A 13,715-nucleotide genomic window follows, 5' to 3' on the forward strand; every position below is an offset into this window, starting at 1 on the left:
ATGAAACAATTTCGCTGCGGCACAACATGGTGAGAATGTCCGACTCAGATCCAGCCCACCACCACCACAGCTTCAAAATATCCTAGGGGAAACCCTGCAGTCAGGTAATGGATATATAAAAAGTATTTGTTGTTCAGACAAAACTAAAGACAAGTATACAACAACAAAAAGTAAGACTCACCTGAGTGCTGAACGAATCCCAAGGGAAACGGATGAAAAAAGATGAGCACTAAACAAGTGTTTGAGTGGAGATGTGAAAGAGCTCTGGATGCAAATGAACGGACCCAGATAGCTCCTCCCTCTCCACTCTTAACAGGAAAGCTGTAAACACACATACACACACCAACAATGAAATTACATTGTTACTTAAAAATATGCATTAAAAAAAAAAAAAAAAAAATCACTTAACTTTTGAAAGTAAGAAATCCGTACAGCTAGTTGAAGAAAATTCTTATTCCAAAAAAGACGGCTTGGAGAAATAACACCTTCTTTCAAGGTTCAGCCAGTGCCACTTAATTGGAGGGGCCAACAGCATAAACACAAAAAAAAATGTCGAGAAAATGTTTTGCTTTTTTTCTGTTCTAAAGACAATCGTCAGTGACAAACCAACATTTAAATGTCAACTGAGAACATTGAAGGCACACATATGTTAGCGGAAGCATGAAATTGACAAGAGGTCAGACATCTGTAAACCCACGACACCTGATACGTGTATGCGTGTGTGTGTGTGGGATTTAATCAGGAGGGAGATTTACTGGCTTTAGCTTGTCGTCGTGCGTAAAGACAGCGTGAACAAAGACGGGGGGTAAACATCGGCAGGTCACACACAACATTTGACTGGACAAACTGATCAGCTTCAGTATTTTAATAAAGATCAGCATTAAAGAAATGCTGCAGTTTATTTTCGGTGGTCCTGAAAGTGTCACAAATTCATAGATAAATAACATTCTTGAGCCAGTCTTGAAATTGTCTCAGACAGATATTAGTATTCACAAAAATGAAAATTGGCTCTGAAATATCTGGACATGTAGAAACTGAATGACTTCATTAAAAATTGAGTAGCGCACATAAAGCTAACTATAGTTTTATGCTCAATCACAACATACAGTGGGGCAAATAAGTATTTAGTCAACCACTAATTGTGCAAGTTCTCCCACTTGAAAATATTATAGAGGCCTATAATTGTCGACATGGGTAAACCACAACTATGAGACAGAATGTGAAAAAAAAAAAAAAAAACAGAAAATCACATTGTGTGATTTTTAATGAATTTATTTGCAAATCATGGCGGAAAATAAGTATTTGGTCAATACCAAAAGTTCATCTCTCAATACTTAGTTATGTACCCCTTGTTGGCAATAACGAAGGCCAAACGTTTTCTGTAACTGTTCACAAGCTTTTCACACACTGTTGCTGGTATTTTGGCCCATTCCTCCATGCAAATCTCCTATAGAGTAGTGATGTTTTGGGGCTGTCGTTGGGCAACACAGACTTTCAACTCCCTCCACAGATTTTCTGTGGGGTTCAGATCTGGAGACTGGCTAGGCCATTCCAGGACCTTAAAATGCTTCTTACGAAGCCACTCCTTTGTTGCCCTGGCTGTGTGTTTGCGATCATTGTTATGCTGAAAGACCAAGCCGCGTCTCATCTTCAATGCCCTTGCTGATGGAAGGAGATTTTCATTCAAAATCTCTCGATAAATGGCCCCATTCATTCTTTCCTTTACACAGATCAGTCGTCCTGGTCTCTTTGCAGAAAAACAGCCCCAAAGCATGATGTTTTCACCCCCATGCTTCACAGTGGGTATATTGCAACTCAGTATTCTTTTTCCTCCAAACGAGAACCTGTGTTTCTACCAAAAGTTCTATTTTGGTTTAATCTGACCATAACACATTCTTCCAGTCCTCTTCTAGATCATCCAAATGCTCTCTAGCGAACCGCAGACGGGCCTGGACGTGTACTTTCTTCAGCAGGGGGACACGTCTGGCAGTGCAGGATTTGAGTCCCTGGCGGTGCATCGAGTTACTGATAGTAGCCTTTGTTACTGTTGTCCTAGCTCTTTGTAGGTCATTCACTCGGTCCCCCCCAGTGGTTCTGGGATTTTTGCTCACCATTCTTGTTATCATTTTGACGCCAAGGGGTGAGATCTTGCATGGAGCCCCAGATTGAGGGAGACTATCAGTGGTCTTGTATGTCTTCCATTTTCTAATAATTTCTCCCTCAGTTGATTTCTTTACACCAAGCGTTTTACCTATTGCAGATTCAGTCTTCCCAGCCTGGTGCAGGTCTATAATTTTGTCTCTGGTGTCCTTTGACAGCTCTTTGGTCTTGACCATAGTGGAGTTTGGAGTGTGACTGAGTGAGATTGTGGACAGGTATCTTTTATACCGATAATGAGTTAAAACAGGTGCTATTAATACAGGTAACGAGTGGAGCCTCGTTAGACCTCGTTAGAAGAAGTTAGACCTCTTTGACAGCCAGAAATCTTGCTTGTTTATTTTCCACTATAATTTTGGAAATAAATTCTTTAAAAATCAAATAATGTGATTTTATGTTTTTTTTCCACATTCTGTCTCTCATGGTTGAGGTTTACCCATGTTGAAAATTAAAGGGCTCTCTAATCTTTTCAAGTAGGAGAACTTGCACTATTGGTGGTTGACTAAATACTTATTTGCCCCACTGTATGTAGTAAAAGCACTTTGATTTCATAATTGTACCCTATGACAGTACATACTTTGTATTATTGACTGAATATTCATACACATGATTAAAAATGCAAAAGCCCGCTGAGAAATGTGGAAGCACTTGTTTGTGTAATAAATAATAGAAATTTGCAGAAGGAAAAAAAGCGGGCTGATAAAAAAAATGACCTGCTGAAAACAAGTGGACAAGTAACATATGCAGGCCAATACAGTTGGTTTCCAGTGAAACCACATCTGACACTTGGCCTGAAGAATTGACGCATCTTGATTGGTCAAGCGGACATTTTAGAAACAGGCAGAACAACATTTGATGAGTCCATCCCTGAGATACACAGAAAATTCTACTTTAATGTTTGGAATCATTCACGGCGTTAATAAGCAAGCGTGTGCATATTACCTGGCGAATGGGATGTAAGACAGGCCATACCTGAAGAAGAAAGCATAATTTGAATGTAATTACAACAAGCTGTTTCTTTTCATTTGTGCGTTTTAGTACATATTTGCAATGGCAATGTGAGCAAATAGCTTTAGCCTTTTTTTGTCATAACCAGTTTAACATGATTGAAAAAGCCAGCAGTGAGTTACAATGTTTAATGATGAACAGAAAAAGCCTCCTTATGTTCATTGAAATGGATTTCATGATTAAGTAATTATCACTAATTATACTAAACTGGTTAATGCTTACCAAATGAACGCCATAAACTGTAAGAAACAGAATAGCAGGGCAAGTCCATTGTTGCGCCACTAGAGGGAGACAGAGATCAGTGAATTTACGCAACCTTTAGAGATGTCTGAAGTATGTCAAGTTATTTTTTTTTCTAATCCATAGACTTAAAAATTACTTGACTGGACACATTTGGCATTCACTGCGTAACGTTTTCCCGTAGGGGGCTGCACCAAACTCGTTTCATTTAGTAGAGTAGGTCAGAGTCAGCACATGCAGCAAGGATTTAATCCGGATTTTTTTAAAAGTACCAAAGCTGTACCCAATACAAACAGGAAGAATTGTCTCTGGAGTGATTTTTTCGAGGATTCAAGGTAATTATTATATTTTTCGTACCATGCATGCATTTTGAAACGTTGTGGAAAAAAACAATGGGAGAAATTGACAGCCAGAGCATTGGCCTTATACCTTGCAATATTTGCGTAAAATAACTGCCAACTGCCCGTTTTTTTGCTTTAAACCAAGAATTGAGACTGTTTTATGCTCATATCTATAAAAAAAAAAAAATCTGGGATTTAAGCATTTATTCACAAGAATTTTCAACAGAAAAAGCTCTGTTTTGCTACAGAGGGGGCTAATTTTCGTAACTGACTAGCCTCATAGTTCACAATATTTATGTAAAACAAATACTACCTGCATGGTGTCTTTGCTTTTAACCAAGAATCAAGACTGTTTTACGTCCATATCTATAAAGAATTCAGTGATTTAAGCATTTATTCACAAGAATTTTTAACGGAAAAAGCTTTCTTTACACATGGAGGAGGCTAATTTTCGTAAATGACTAGCCTCATAGTTCGCAATATTTACGCAAAATAAATGCTACCAGCACGGTTTTTTTGCTTTTAACGTAGGAATCGAGAATGTTTTACGTCCGTATCTATAAAGAATTTAGGGATTTAAGCATTTATTCACAAGAATTTTCAGTGGAAAAAGCTCAGTTTTGCTATTGCGGACATTGAAACACCATGGTCCTACACCAACCCCTACGCCGACCACAAGGACACACAGGGCTTTGAAACTTGCAGTAAATAAATAAATAAATAAATAAAAAAGTTGCTATTTTGGGCAAAAACTTGTTAAATATTGCTATTGATCCTGAAAATATAGGTGATTATCTCTGCATTTGGTGATTTTTGTTCATCTAGTGTAAAATCTGAGCATTTTATAGCCATTTTAAGTTTTGTTATACTTATAAAATCCCAATTAATTATTTTTTATATAAGGGAACGACTTTGAATTTTTTGATGCCGCTGCTCATGGACACTCATATATGGCTAAGGTAGGTGCCTGTTTTGGCCTTAGGTCGGTAGCAGCTTTGGTTTTGAAAATATTTGAATTTTTTTTTTTTTTAAATAGGCCCCCTACGGATTGGCCCTGTGCCCCGCATCATGTCAATATATTATGAAGTCTATGTTTAATCATAATCGGCATTCTTTTGAGACAAATATCTGGCCAGAACAAATTATTTCCACAGATATGGAGACTATAGATGAGCCAATCCAATCAATTTTTTTTTTTTTTTTAAACTTACTAGTACAGTATATGGCTCTTAATTAAATCAGTGACAGACTGAAATAGTATTTATAATTGACACTTTAAAACTCCAACTATTCAATAATTGACCGAAAATTCCAATTCTTTAAACTTAAGAGCCTTTATTTATCCCCTTCCACAAAAGCTAATCTCCGCCAATGGTATTTTGGTATTTGTTTTCTAGTCTGATCAAATCCAATCACAACGCTTATTGCGGACGTGCAGAATACAAGTAAATTCCTCTAGAATAAGAAATGTGCTAAGTAACGTATTAAGCGTTACAAAAACACAGAATTTTGTCATTATACAGGCACATGTAACATAAACCCAACATTAAGTAGTGCTCTAATGCAAGGGCGTAGGCTTGCATAGGGACGGTAGGGACATAACCAGGGGTGAAAGTGGGCCAGAAAGGTCAGGAACGCAGTTCCGGCATAAGATTCAGGGCCAGAACGCAGTTCCAGTATAAGATTCAGGGCCGGAATGCTGTACATGGTGCTTGGATTCCGAAAATATGACAGCAACTGTCAAAACGCTATGTAAAAAAAAAATGCTAAGCTGCCACACATGCATTTCAGCTCCAAGAAGAAAACACTCTACCAACATCAGATTTACATACACAAGTGTTAACAACAAGCATAATAAAGTGCTTGTGTAGCGTAATCTATTTCCACCAATATTTTTTATTTTATTCCACGGACGGCATGGAGGTTTCCCCTAGCTGCTGCAGTTATCTGAGTCTGACGATGATTAATCACGTCAATGTGAGAATACACGCAGCAAAGCAAAACGCCTGGACATACATATTGACATACATATTGGCTACTGTGATCAGCACAGATGCTTAGCTCGGATTAGTTCAAATGTGCATGTTTTCTGGAACGGCAAAAAAAAAAAAAAAAAAAAAAAAAAAAAAAAAAAAAGCTTGTTGAATTGATGCGACAAAAAAAGGGCAATGCAACATACAATGGATCAAATCTTTAAGAGCAATGAAAGAGTTGAGGAGGCTTATTTAGCATATTTAGTTTTATTTGCTCTGATGGGGAGGTTCAGAACATCTTAGCTGTCAATGTGCACTTTGGACTTATATTTGTTCGTTTATTTTAGGCTACTTATTCATTTCCTTATGATTTAAAAAAAAAAAGTCAATGTTTGCGCAAAAATATATTCCATTTCACTCTGCGTGATTTAAGTCATTTGTACTTATTTTTCCTGAATGTATGTTACTTATATCTTTATTGGAAAAAAAAGTAAATGTTTACATCAACTTCAATTTTAATATATATCCTATGCTCTCAAGTAGTTAAAAATGAGATTTGGCATTTATTATGTGAGGAAATGAGGGAAAATAAAAATTAGGAGATGGAGGTTGGGGTTATTGCTGTTTTTGTTAACTTCTATTTTGCAAATCATTGAAAAAATACAATTTTGAATTAAAAATAAATACATAAAATTTCTGTCTCCGTGGCGACCTTCACGTTGGGGAGTTCCGGCAAGAAATTCTAGCCACTTTCACCCCTGGACATAACACTATCAACTTTTCAGGATGCTCAAATTGTCCCGGCCAACTTTTAAGCAACCTTATTTTAATGACTTCAGTTATATAGCTCATTTAGATTGTCTTCCCATATGTTGTAAGGATAGAATTGACCTTACCATTATTAAGTCTTACAGTATTACAGTATTTTCATAATGTTCAGACTTACGTTGACCCCTTTTTACTTGCTGAATGTGCCAGCCCATTTTTTTTCCCTCAAACGCACGTTTGATTGGCTGATGACTTGACCCCCCCCACACACACACACCCTGCGCACACACCCCCACACACACGCAATCACATTCCCAACACGAATACAAAAATGCTTTTAAACTTTTAAAAAATATTATTTTCATATATTGTTGATGAATTACAAATTAATAAAATATTAATAAAAACTAATTTGATAAAAATGACATGAATAAAATCTCTGGTTACGGGCCCCATTGCTTGCCATTGACAATAATAGACGTTCAATTCATTTAAACTGGGAGGATTGGATGTGAATGCTCATCTTTCAGCACGATTGACGGGATTACACGTCCAATCCAGTTTGACTGGGAGAGGTTGGTAGTGATCGTTCGCTCCCTGCCTCTCCCAGTTAAAATGGATTGGACGTCTGCCCTTGTCAATGGCTGCTGATGAACGCCATATAAAGGGTTAAACCCAGCAAAAGTCACATTTTTACTGATAGTAATTCAACTAATATCTAAGTGTATCTACGCAAAAAAGACTACCTACAAATTATGCCTACGCTCTTGCTCTAATGTAAGAAATAAAAGATGAACTCCTCACCCAGAAAGCTGAACTCAACGTCAGCCCAAGACACACCTACAGAAAGGAAAAACATGTTATCACCAAGCTTAATCACATTTGGTCACTATCTTGCCCCATTTTTAACAGCTACAGTAGTTTTTTTTTTTTTTTTTAATTCATTCATTCATTTTCCATGCCGCTTTTCCTCACGAGGGTCGCGGAGGTGCTGGAGCCTATCCCAGCCAACTTTTTAATGATGTCATAATACATGAAATAAATTTTTCATCTCACCAACATTAAGGTGGTAGCCAGTGCTCGTTCTTTTGCACACATAGTCTTTAACTGCCTGACCGGACCCATTAAGAACATTGTGCTGAAACCACAGGACAGACAGACAGGTCATACAAATGTAAACAGTAAACATCTCAGGTCACACAGTACAGTATATGTTATTGAAAACACCTATTGACGGTAAAGGGATCACTTCCAGCCCTTCCCAGTTGAAAAGGATTGGATGTCTGTTACTGCATATGGCAGCCAAAGAGTTAAGTTATTTGAGGTCACAAGAGATTTTCAAACAAAACAAACAAAAAAATTCTAAAATTCCCGGAACAAAATACACACGGGCCAAACATACTGTATTTGAACGAATGTATTTATTCTTTTTTCCCCCATTTTATTGCAATTTGTTTTATTTTTTGATGAAGTTTCAATTGTTTCTTGAATGAATTTAACTTGTATTTATTTATATATGCAGTAGTACCTTGACATACGATCGCTTCAACACACGATCTTTTCGACGTAAAATTTGACTCGCCATGTTTCTACGTCCGACGACACGCTCGAAATACAACAACAAGACAGCACACCAGACGAACGCACGGGGGATTTTCTTGTGAGAGAAATCAACACAGGTTTCAAAAAGGTTGGTACAGGTGGTGAAAAGGTGACGCTTACCATTGAAATGATGATGCAAATTATAGAAAAATATGAGCGCGGGGTGCGCATCCGTGAACTGGCTCAACAATTAAGGGTGTCAACAATAATCGATGCGGTGATGCATCCCGATGCGGGGCATGGACGATTCGATTCAATGCGGGCAACAAGCCGAATCGATTCAGCGCATTTTAAAATATATAAGTACGTTCAAAAATCTTCCCTGCACAATTCCGGTGATGCAACGGATTTGGTTTCCCCATTTGTATTATTATTCTCATGCTTCATTTTTTTACACACCGCATAACTCTGGTCAAGTTTCCCACCAACCTCGTAGAAGCCAAAATGTCTCCAGATGTCTGCTTTCAATGTGTTAGGTGCATCAATAATCTTTCTCGCTCCCACTTTCTCCGCTTCAGCCATTGTTATGCTATGTCCTATCTCTCTGCTCTCTTGATTAGAGCTTAGTTCGGGCCTAAAAAATCCAGCCCGACCCGACCCGGCCCCCGTGTGTTAAAGGCCGAGAGCCCGAAATTTTACGTTTTATTTATAGGCTCGAGCCCGACGTTTTAAGGAACACCACGAACTCCACGATGTCCTGCTTAGCATGAAGAGGTGCAGCCCTTGAAACAAATGATAATAATGATGTTTGACTAATATCATCTAGGCCAGTACAGTTTTTAAAATGCCTGCTCAGCGTCAATGTGCCAGTCTTTCTGCTCTCGTACGAGAGCAATGCGCCACATTTGTTGCATTCGGCAAGGCCGACAGTTTTCTGTAACATCTTCCACTATCAATTTAAATTCTTTCCACACACCACTCGTGGATTCTTGCCTTTTCAATCCCACCGTCTTTAGTTTGCTTTTCACCTCTTGCAGCTCTATATCGAATTCAAAAAGGAAATACCAGGATGCAGCGTTGCAGACTCGCGGAGAGCGCCAAGAGCGGGTGGGGAAAATTAAAAGGAGGGCGGGGCCACGGCGTTCATGTGCGCAAACAATGCACTGGCTCATGTTTGTGATTACCAAAGCACCTTCTCTCTGTTTTATCCAATTTATTTATTTTATAACAAGTATTCCTTAGTTTAACATCCATACATCGTTTTAATATACAAATATATATTTATCCCGAAAAAAAAAAAAGTTAGCGAGAGAGCAGTCCGGTCCGGCCCGACCCGACCCGAACGTAAATGATTGACATTTTGGGCCCGACCCGGCCCGAAATTCAGTCGAGTCTGGTCGGGTTGGGTTGGGTTCGGGCTCAAGATCTAGGCTCTACTGTAGAGGGAGCTACGTTACATTCAAATTTCAATCCATTCCCTGGATTGATATTGCGATAAAGATGCTGCTGCACTACAATATTGTCTTTGTCGTTTTCTTGAATATTTACTTGAATATTTTTATTGATAGTTGTTGTGACTAAAATACAGTGATTGTTATTACTGATTTTGCACAGGAGTTCAGATGTTGCACTGTGTGATTCCGATTTTTATTTATAATGTATTTGTTTTGCTATGTTTAATTGGCATTTGCAATAGTACCAGCAGCATTTATTAAGGATTTAGATTAAGGTTTTTGGGCTGTGGAACGAATTAATGGAATTATAATGTATTCTTATAGGAAAATCCTGCTTGACATATGACCATTTCAACTTACAAACAAGGTCTTGGAATAAATTAACTTCGTATGTACAGGTACCACTGTATGTATATTGCGGAAAACACAGACATGGCTGAAAAAGCAGTTTCTGATCTTGCACCCCTCTTTATAATAAACTGCTGTATTTTAAGCCAAACGAACTGTTGTGTTTGATAGAACAGTATGTCTATGTTCTGCGATAGCAGTTTCATGGCGCATTAAGCCCCTGAACTATTTTTAATTTGCCCATTTTACCCTGGAGAACCCCGTTTACAGACGTCGCGCAACCGCTTTTGTTTCAACCAGGCCATAAAAAGAATATTTATTATTCGAAATGTCTGTCATTTTAGCTTAGAATCATTAATTAATGTCAAATGTTAAAAATAAAAAAAAAAAGACTTTATAAAATTATTCACTAGCATATTTTAAACTTTTAAACAAATACGTCACAATGAAAAAAATAGTGTCTGTAAATAGGTCACGGGTATCTACCTCATAACTATCGCTTGATAGTATTTTGTTACTGTTGCATTTTCCCCAATATTTTAGATGATAAATAATTGATTCAAAAAAAAAAAAAAATTTGAAAAAATTTTGTTCCGTGGGTGGCAATTGGACCATGAAAGGTTTGTGACCCCCCCCCTCCATATATGAATGTGTTAAAGACATTTTTTACAAATGATAATCCGTGCATGAAGGGTTTCATTATTAACATTGTATCAATTAATATGTTAATTTATAATTATTAAAAAATATTTATAATTATTAAAAAATATTTTTAAAAATCATAAAAAATGAAAAATAGAATGATTAACAATTTTTTAAAAATTGTAATAATTGTGAATATATATACGTATATATTCTAAATGACCAAGTCTCTTGCCCAACAAAGGTCTTAAGTGTCAACTTTTGAATATCTGTACACTGTAGTGACCACTGTTCCTGAAAAGCTTAAGAGACAAGAGGCGATGTAACTACATTGTGCGTACCTGGCCAAAGCAGAGATGTTTCCCAAACTGTACAGCACAGCGAACACAGGGAGACCAAAACCAGGCAACCACAGCATACAAGAGCCCTGAAACAAACAGGTTGCTACCATGGAAACAGCAGTGGAAGGGAAAACTCTAGAACAAGCTTTTCAGCGGCCGTGGCACCCGATTTTTCTGTATGCCGCTCATGGGATAAAAAATTTTGAACACCTTTGTCCTAAAGCTGCTTGCATGATGTCAGAATAAAACCCACTCACCAAAATGGAGCATATCAACCCCAAAAGGAAGCACAGCAGGAAGCCCTTCATCCTTGTCCCCCAGGCCAGTGTCGATGCCTGATTGGCTCTCTGGGGAAAGACGACAACATCATCATCATTCGTCGACTAACCACCCATGCCCACGTCCAATAAATCGTGACGGAAACTCATCCGTGGCCTAGCATAGCAAAATAAGTCGAAAGAGGTACAGGTAAATTACAAAAAGGCAATGACGGTTCATTCGGTCAATCTTTTTGAAAAACATCATTTTCCCCTCACAGGCAGAAAAACACGTTAGGTTAATTGAATGTTTGACGACTAAATTGTCACCCTCAGGGGTTCTTGTGTGTGTGAATTTTTAAAGTCTGTAGTCCTGAGTTGTCACAGTAGTATGAGTGAAACATGCTTTTCACTTGAGTATTCCGGTTGATAAAATAATCCGCTAATTCTTCTCTATTACACTGAGTCACATTTTGCCTGTGAACCATTGTCTATAGCTATTCCTGCCTGCACAATCTATTGTTTTTGGCTTGTCAGAGACTTCTGCCTCGGGCTCTATCATACTCATCTGTCTTACCAATTAATTTGAGCCAGTTAGTCACGTAGATACAGTCATCTCTCACCCTAAAAATGTCCATTTTCAACCAACAGGAATTCCACGTTGAGTTTTCAAGATGATTGTTTTATGCTGCTTGCTTACAAACTACGTCTACATAATGCGACGGTAGATATCACATGTATAAAGAACTACATGCGAAATGACAGACTCTGCGGCGTTAGCAACACATGTATAGAAAGCTAGATGCAAAATGACAGTCTTGCCGGTGTTGGTAAACAGCCGCCATCTTAAAGCAGTAGACTTCCCTGGAAGGCTGTTGTAGACAACCTTCCGAGTGAACCTGATTAACTTTTTATCTAAAATACTCGTAAATTGGCAAAATCTTGACTTGAATCTATCTTTAAAACTTTCAAATGTCGAAAGTAGACAGAAGGGAAATTATGGAATAATGGGAGCAATTTTAACTTTAACGGTTGATTCACAACATTAAATTAATTGAATGTAGTTTAAAGCTGCTGATACAGAATGGGGACTTAAGTACTTTATTTACTGTTTTGAACTGTTAACTTGATACTGAAATAGTCATTTATTTAAACCTGAGAGGTTTTTGTACAATTTTGTAACTAATGTACTAAACATGAAAAGCAGCTAACAGCTGAAGGGTGGGGGGGGTGCATCAATAATCAATTTATAATCGAATCGTAGCCTCTGAATCGTAATCGTAATCGAATCGTTAGGGGCCCAAAGATTCTCACCTCTAGTAAACACTGTTATGAACGTATCCGACCAGCTACGAGAGTTAACTCCAGCGTGTTTAGTGTGTCTAGTGGTGGTAAAACGTGTTTTTTTTCTCTCTGACAGCTGTCTTTGTTGAGAAAGAGAGTGTTTGTGTATAATGTAAACATGATACATGAAGTTTTACACACGTGCTTTTTATGGAAAATGCTTCAATTATTTTTGTTCTGATGGTGATAATGTTGAGCTGTGGGTTTAGGCTCACCTAAAGGACTGCATTTATTGTAATTTTATTTAGAATATTTTATTTATTTATTTTAACATTATAGTTATTTTCCACTTTGCTAATCTTTTTTGAAAGATAAAAATCCTGTTCAATGGAAAAACGTTTTTTTTAAACCCAGATATCTCAAAGTAACCCATTTTAGAGCTGTAATTGCAATACCGTGAAAGCGTGATATTTTGGCTTAAGGTTTTCATACAGTCAAAATATTGTGCCAGCACATGCCTATTTTAATAATAATTCAGGTGTAAAAGTACATGAATAAATTTAGTTGTGTACTGTATCCAAAGATGTTTTGTCTCGTAAAATGTGCGTTGTTTTTTTTTTCGTGTGTTTTTTTTCCTAGTACAATAAATAGGACATGATAAGCGAGTTCTTGAAAGGACAAAAACATTATTTAAAACGTATTACTGAAGGGAGAAACAGAACGGAAAATATACATCTTCCCAGCTTCACGTTCTTTACATGTAAATGTCATTATTTCTTCTCGAGTTTAACTGTCCTAGCAATTAGCCTTTAAAAGCTAACATGCCACACAAGAACTGCGCTGACATCACCTCCAATATTCCTGTTCCGTCCGTGTTGTTTTCCTCATCCTCGCCGCTCAGCACCTTCTTCAGTTTGTCCATGTAGTTGACCTCTCTCTACCGACCAAAACAACGCCAAGGAACTTTGCAGAAGTTGGTAAAGTCAGGTGGTCAAGTTGAGCGACAAAAGTCAGACGTACGTACCTCGATGTCCCAGACAGGTGGTCAGCTTCCGCTTGCAATACCGTAAATGACCGCCAGTGTCACTATTTTTTCTTCGACAATATTTTCCTAACGTAAACAGGCCATCAGGTCGTTTTATATTGAGGTTGTGTCTTTATTATTCGTTCAAAGAATAAATAAATAAATAAATAAATAAAAGTTGCTTCAATGAAGAAAAAAAAAGTTGCTTTAATCAAAATATATATTTTCAATTTAAAAAAACAACTTAAAAAATAAAATAAAATACAAAATAAAAATACCACCCCCCCACAAATTATATATATATATACATACAAATGTATATGGCGGAAAACACAG

General features: G+C 37.4%; 1 protein-coding gene across 2 annotated transcripts; it reads right to left on the reverse strand.

Annotated features, from left to right (window-relative positions):
* Nucleotides 1-437: 437 nt before the first annotated feature.
* On the reverse strand, nt 438-13,457 carry LOC130910393 (vesicle transport protein SFT2B-like). 2 transcript variants are annotated; one of them, XM_057827652.1, is made up of 9 exons: nt 13,380-13,457; nt 13,206-13,292; nt 11,072-11,161; nt 10,815-10,900; nt 7,544-7,625; nt 7,292-7,327; nt 3,388-3,446; nt 3,100-3,129; nt 438-3,024 (listed from the first exon to the last, which is right to left on the reverse strand). In XM_057827652.1, the coding sequence occupies exons 2-9, from the start codon at nt 13,275-13,277 to the stop codon at nt 2,988-2,990; spliced, it is 492 nt and encodes a 163-aa protein (XP_057683635.1). In that variant the 5' UTR covers nt 13,278-13,292; nt 13,380-13,457; the 3' UTR covers nt 438-2,987. The 2 variants fall into 2 exon arrangements, with proteins under 2 accessions (XP_057683635.1, XP_057683627.1); XM_057827644.1 differs by having other exon boundaries at nt 13,206-13,318; nt 13,380-13,435.
* Between the last annotated feature and the right edge of the window lie 258 nt (nt 13,458-13,715).

The sequence above is a fragment of the Corythoichthys intestinalis genome, chromosome 2 (assembly GCF_030265065.1).
Source record: "Corythoichthys intestinalis isolate RoL2023-P3 chromosome 2, ASM3026506v1, whole genome shotgun sequence".
Lineage (NCBI taxonomy): Eukaryota > Metazoa > Chordata > Actinopteri > Syngnathiformes > Syngnathidae > Corythoichthys > Corythoichthys intestinalis.

Excerpts from the sequence above, each read along its gene's own strand:
- LOC130910393 (XM_057827652.1), bottom strand. The coding sequence starts at position 13,277 with ATGGACAAACTGAAGAAGGTGCTGAGCGGCGAGGATGAGGAAAACAAC. Across the intron at positions 3,130-3,387 it reads CAGTTTATGGCGTTCATTTG|GTATGGCCTGTCTTACATCC; the intron begins GTAAGCATTAAC and ends TTTCTTCTTCAG. Across the intron at positions 3,025-3,099 it reads TCTTACATCCCATTCGCCAG|GGATGGACTCATCAAATGTT; the intron begins GTAATATGCACA and ends TGTGTATCTCAG.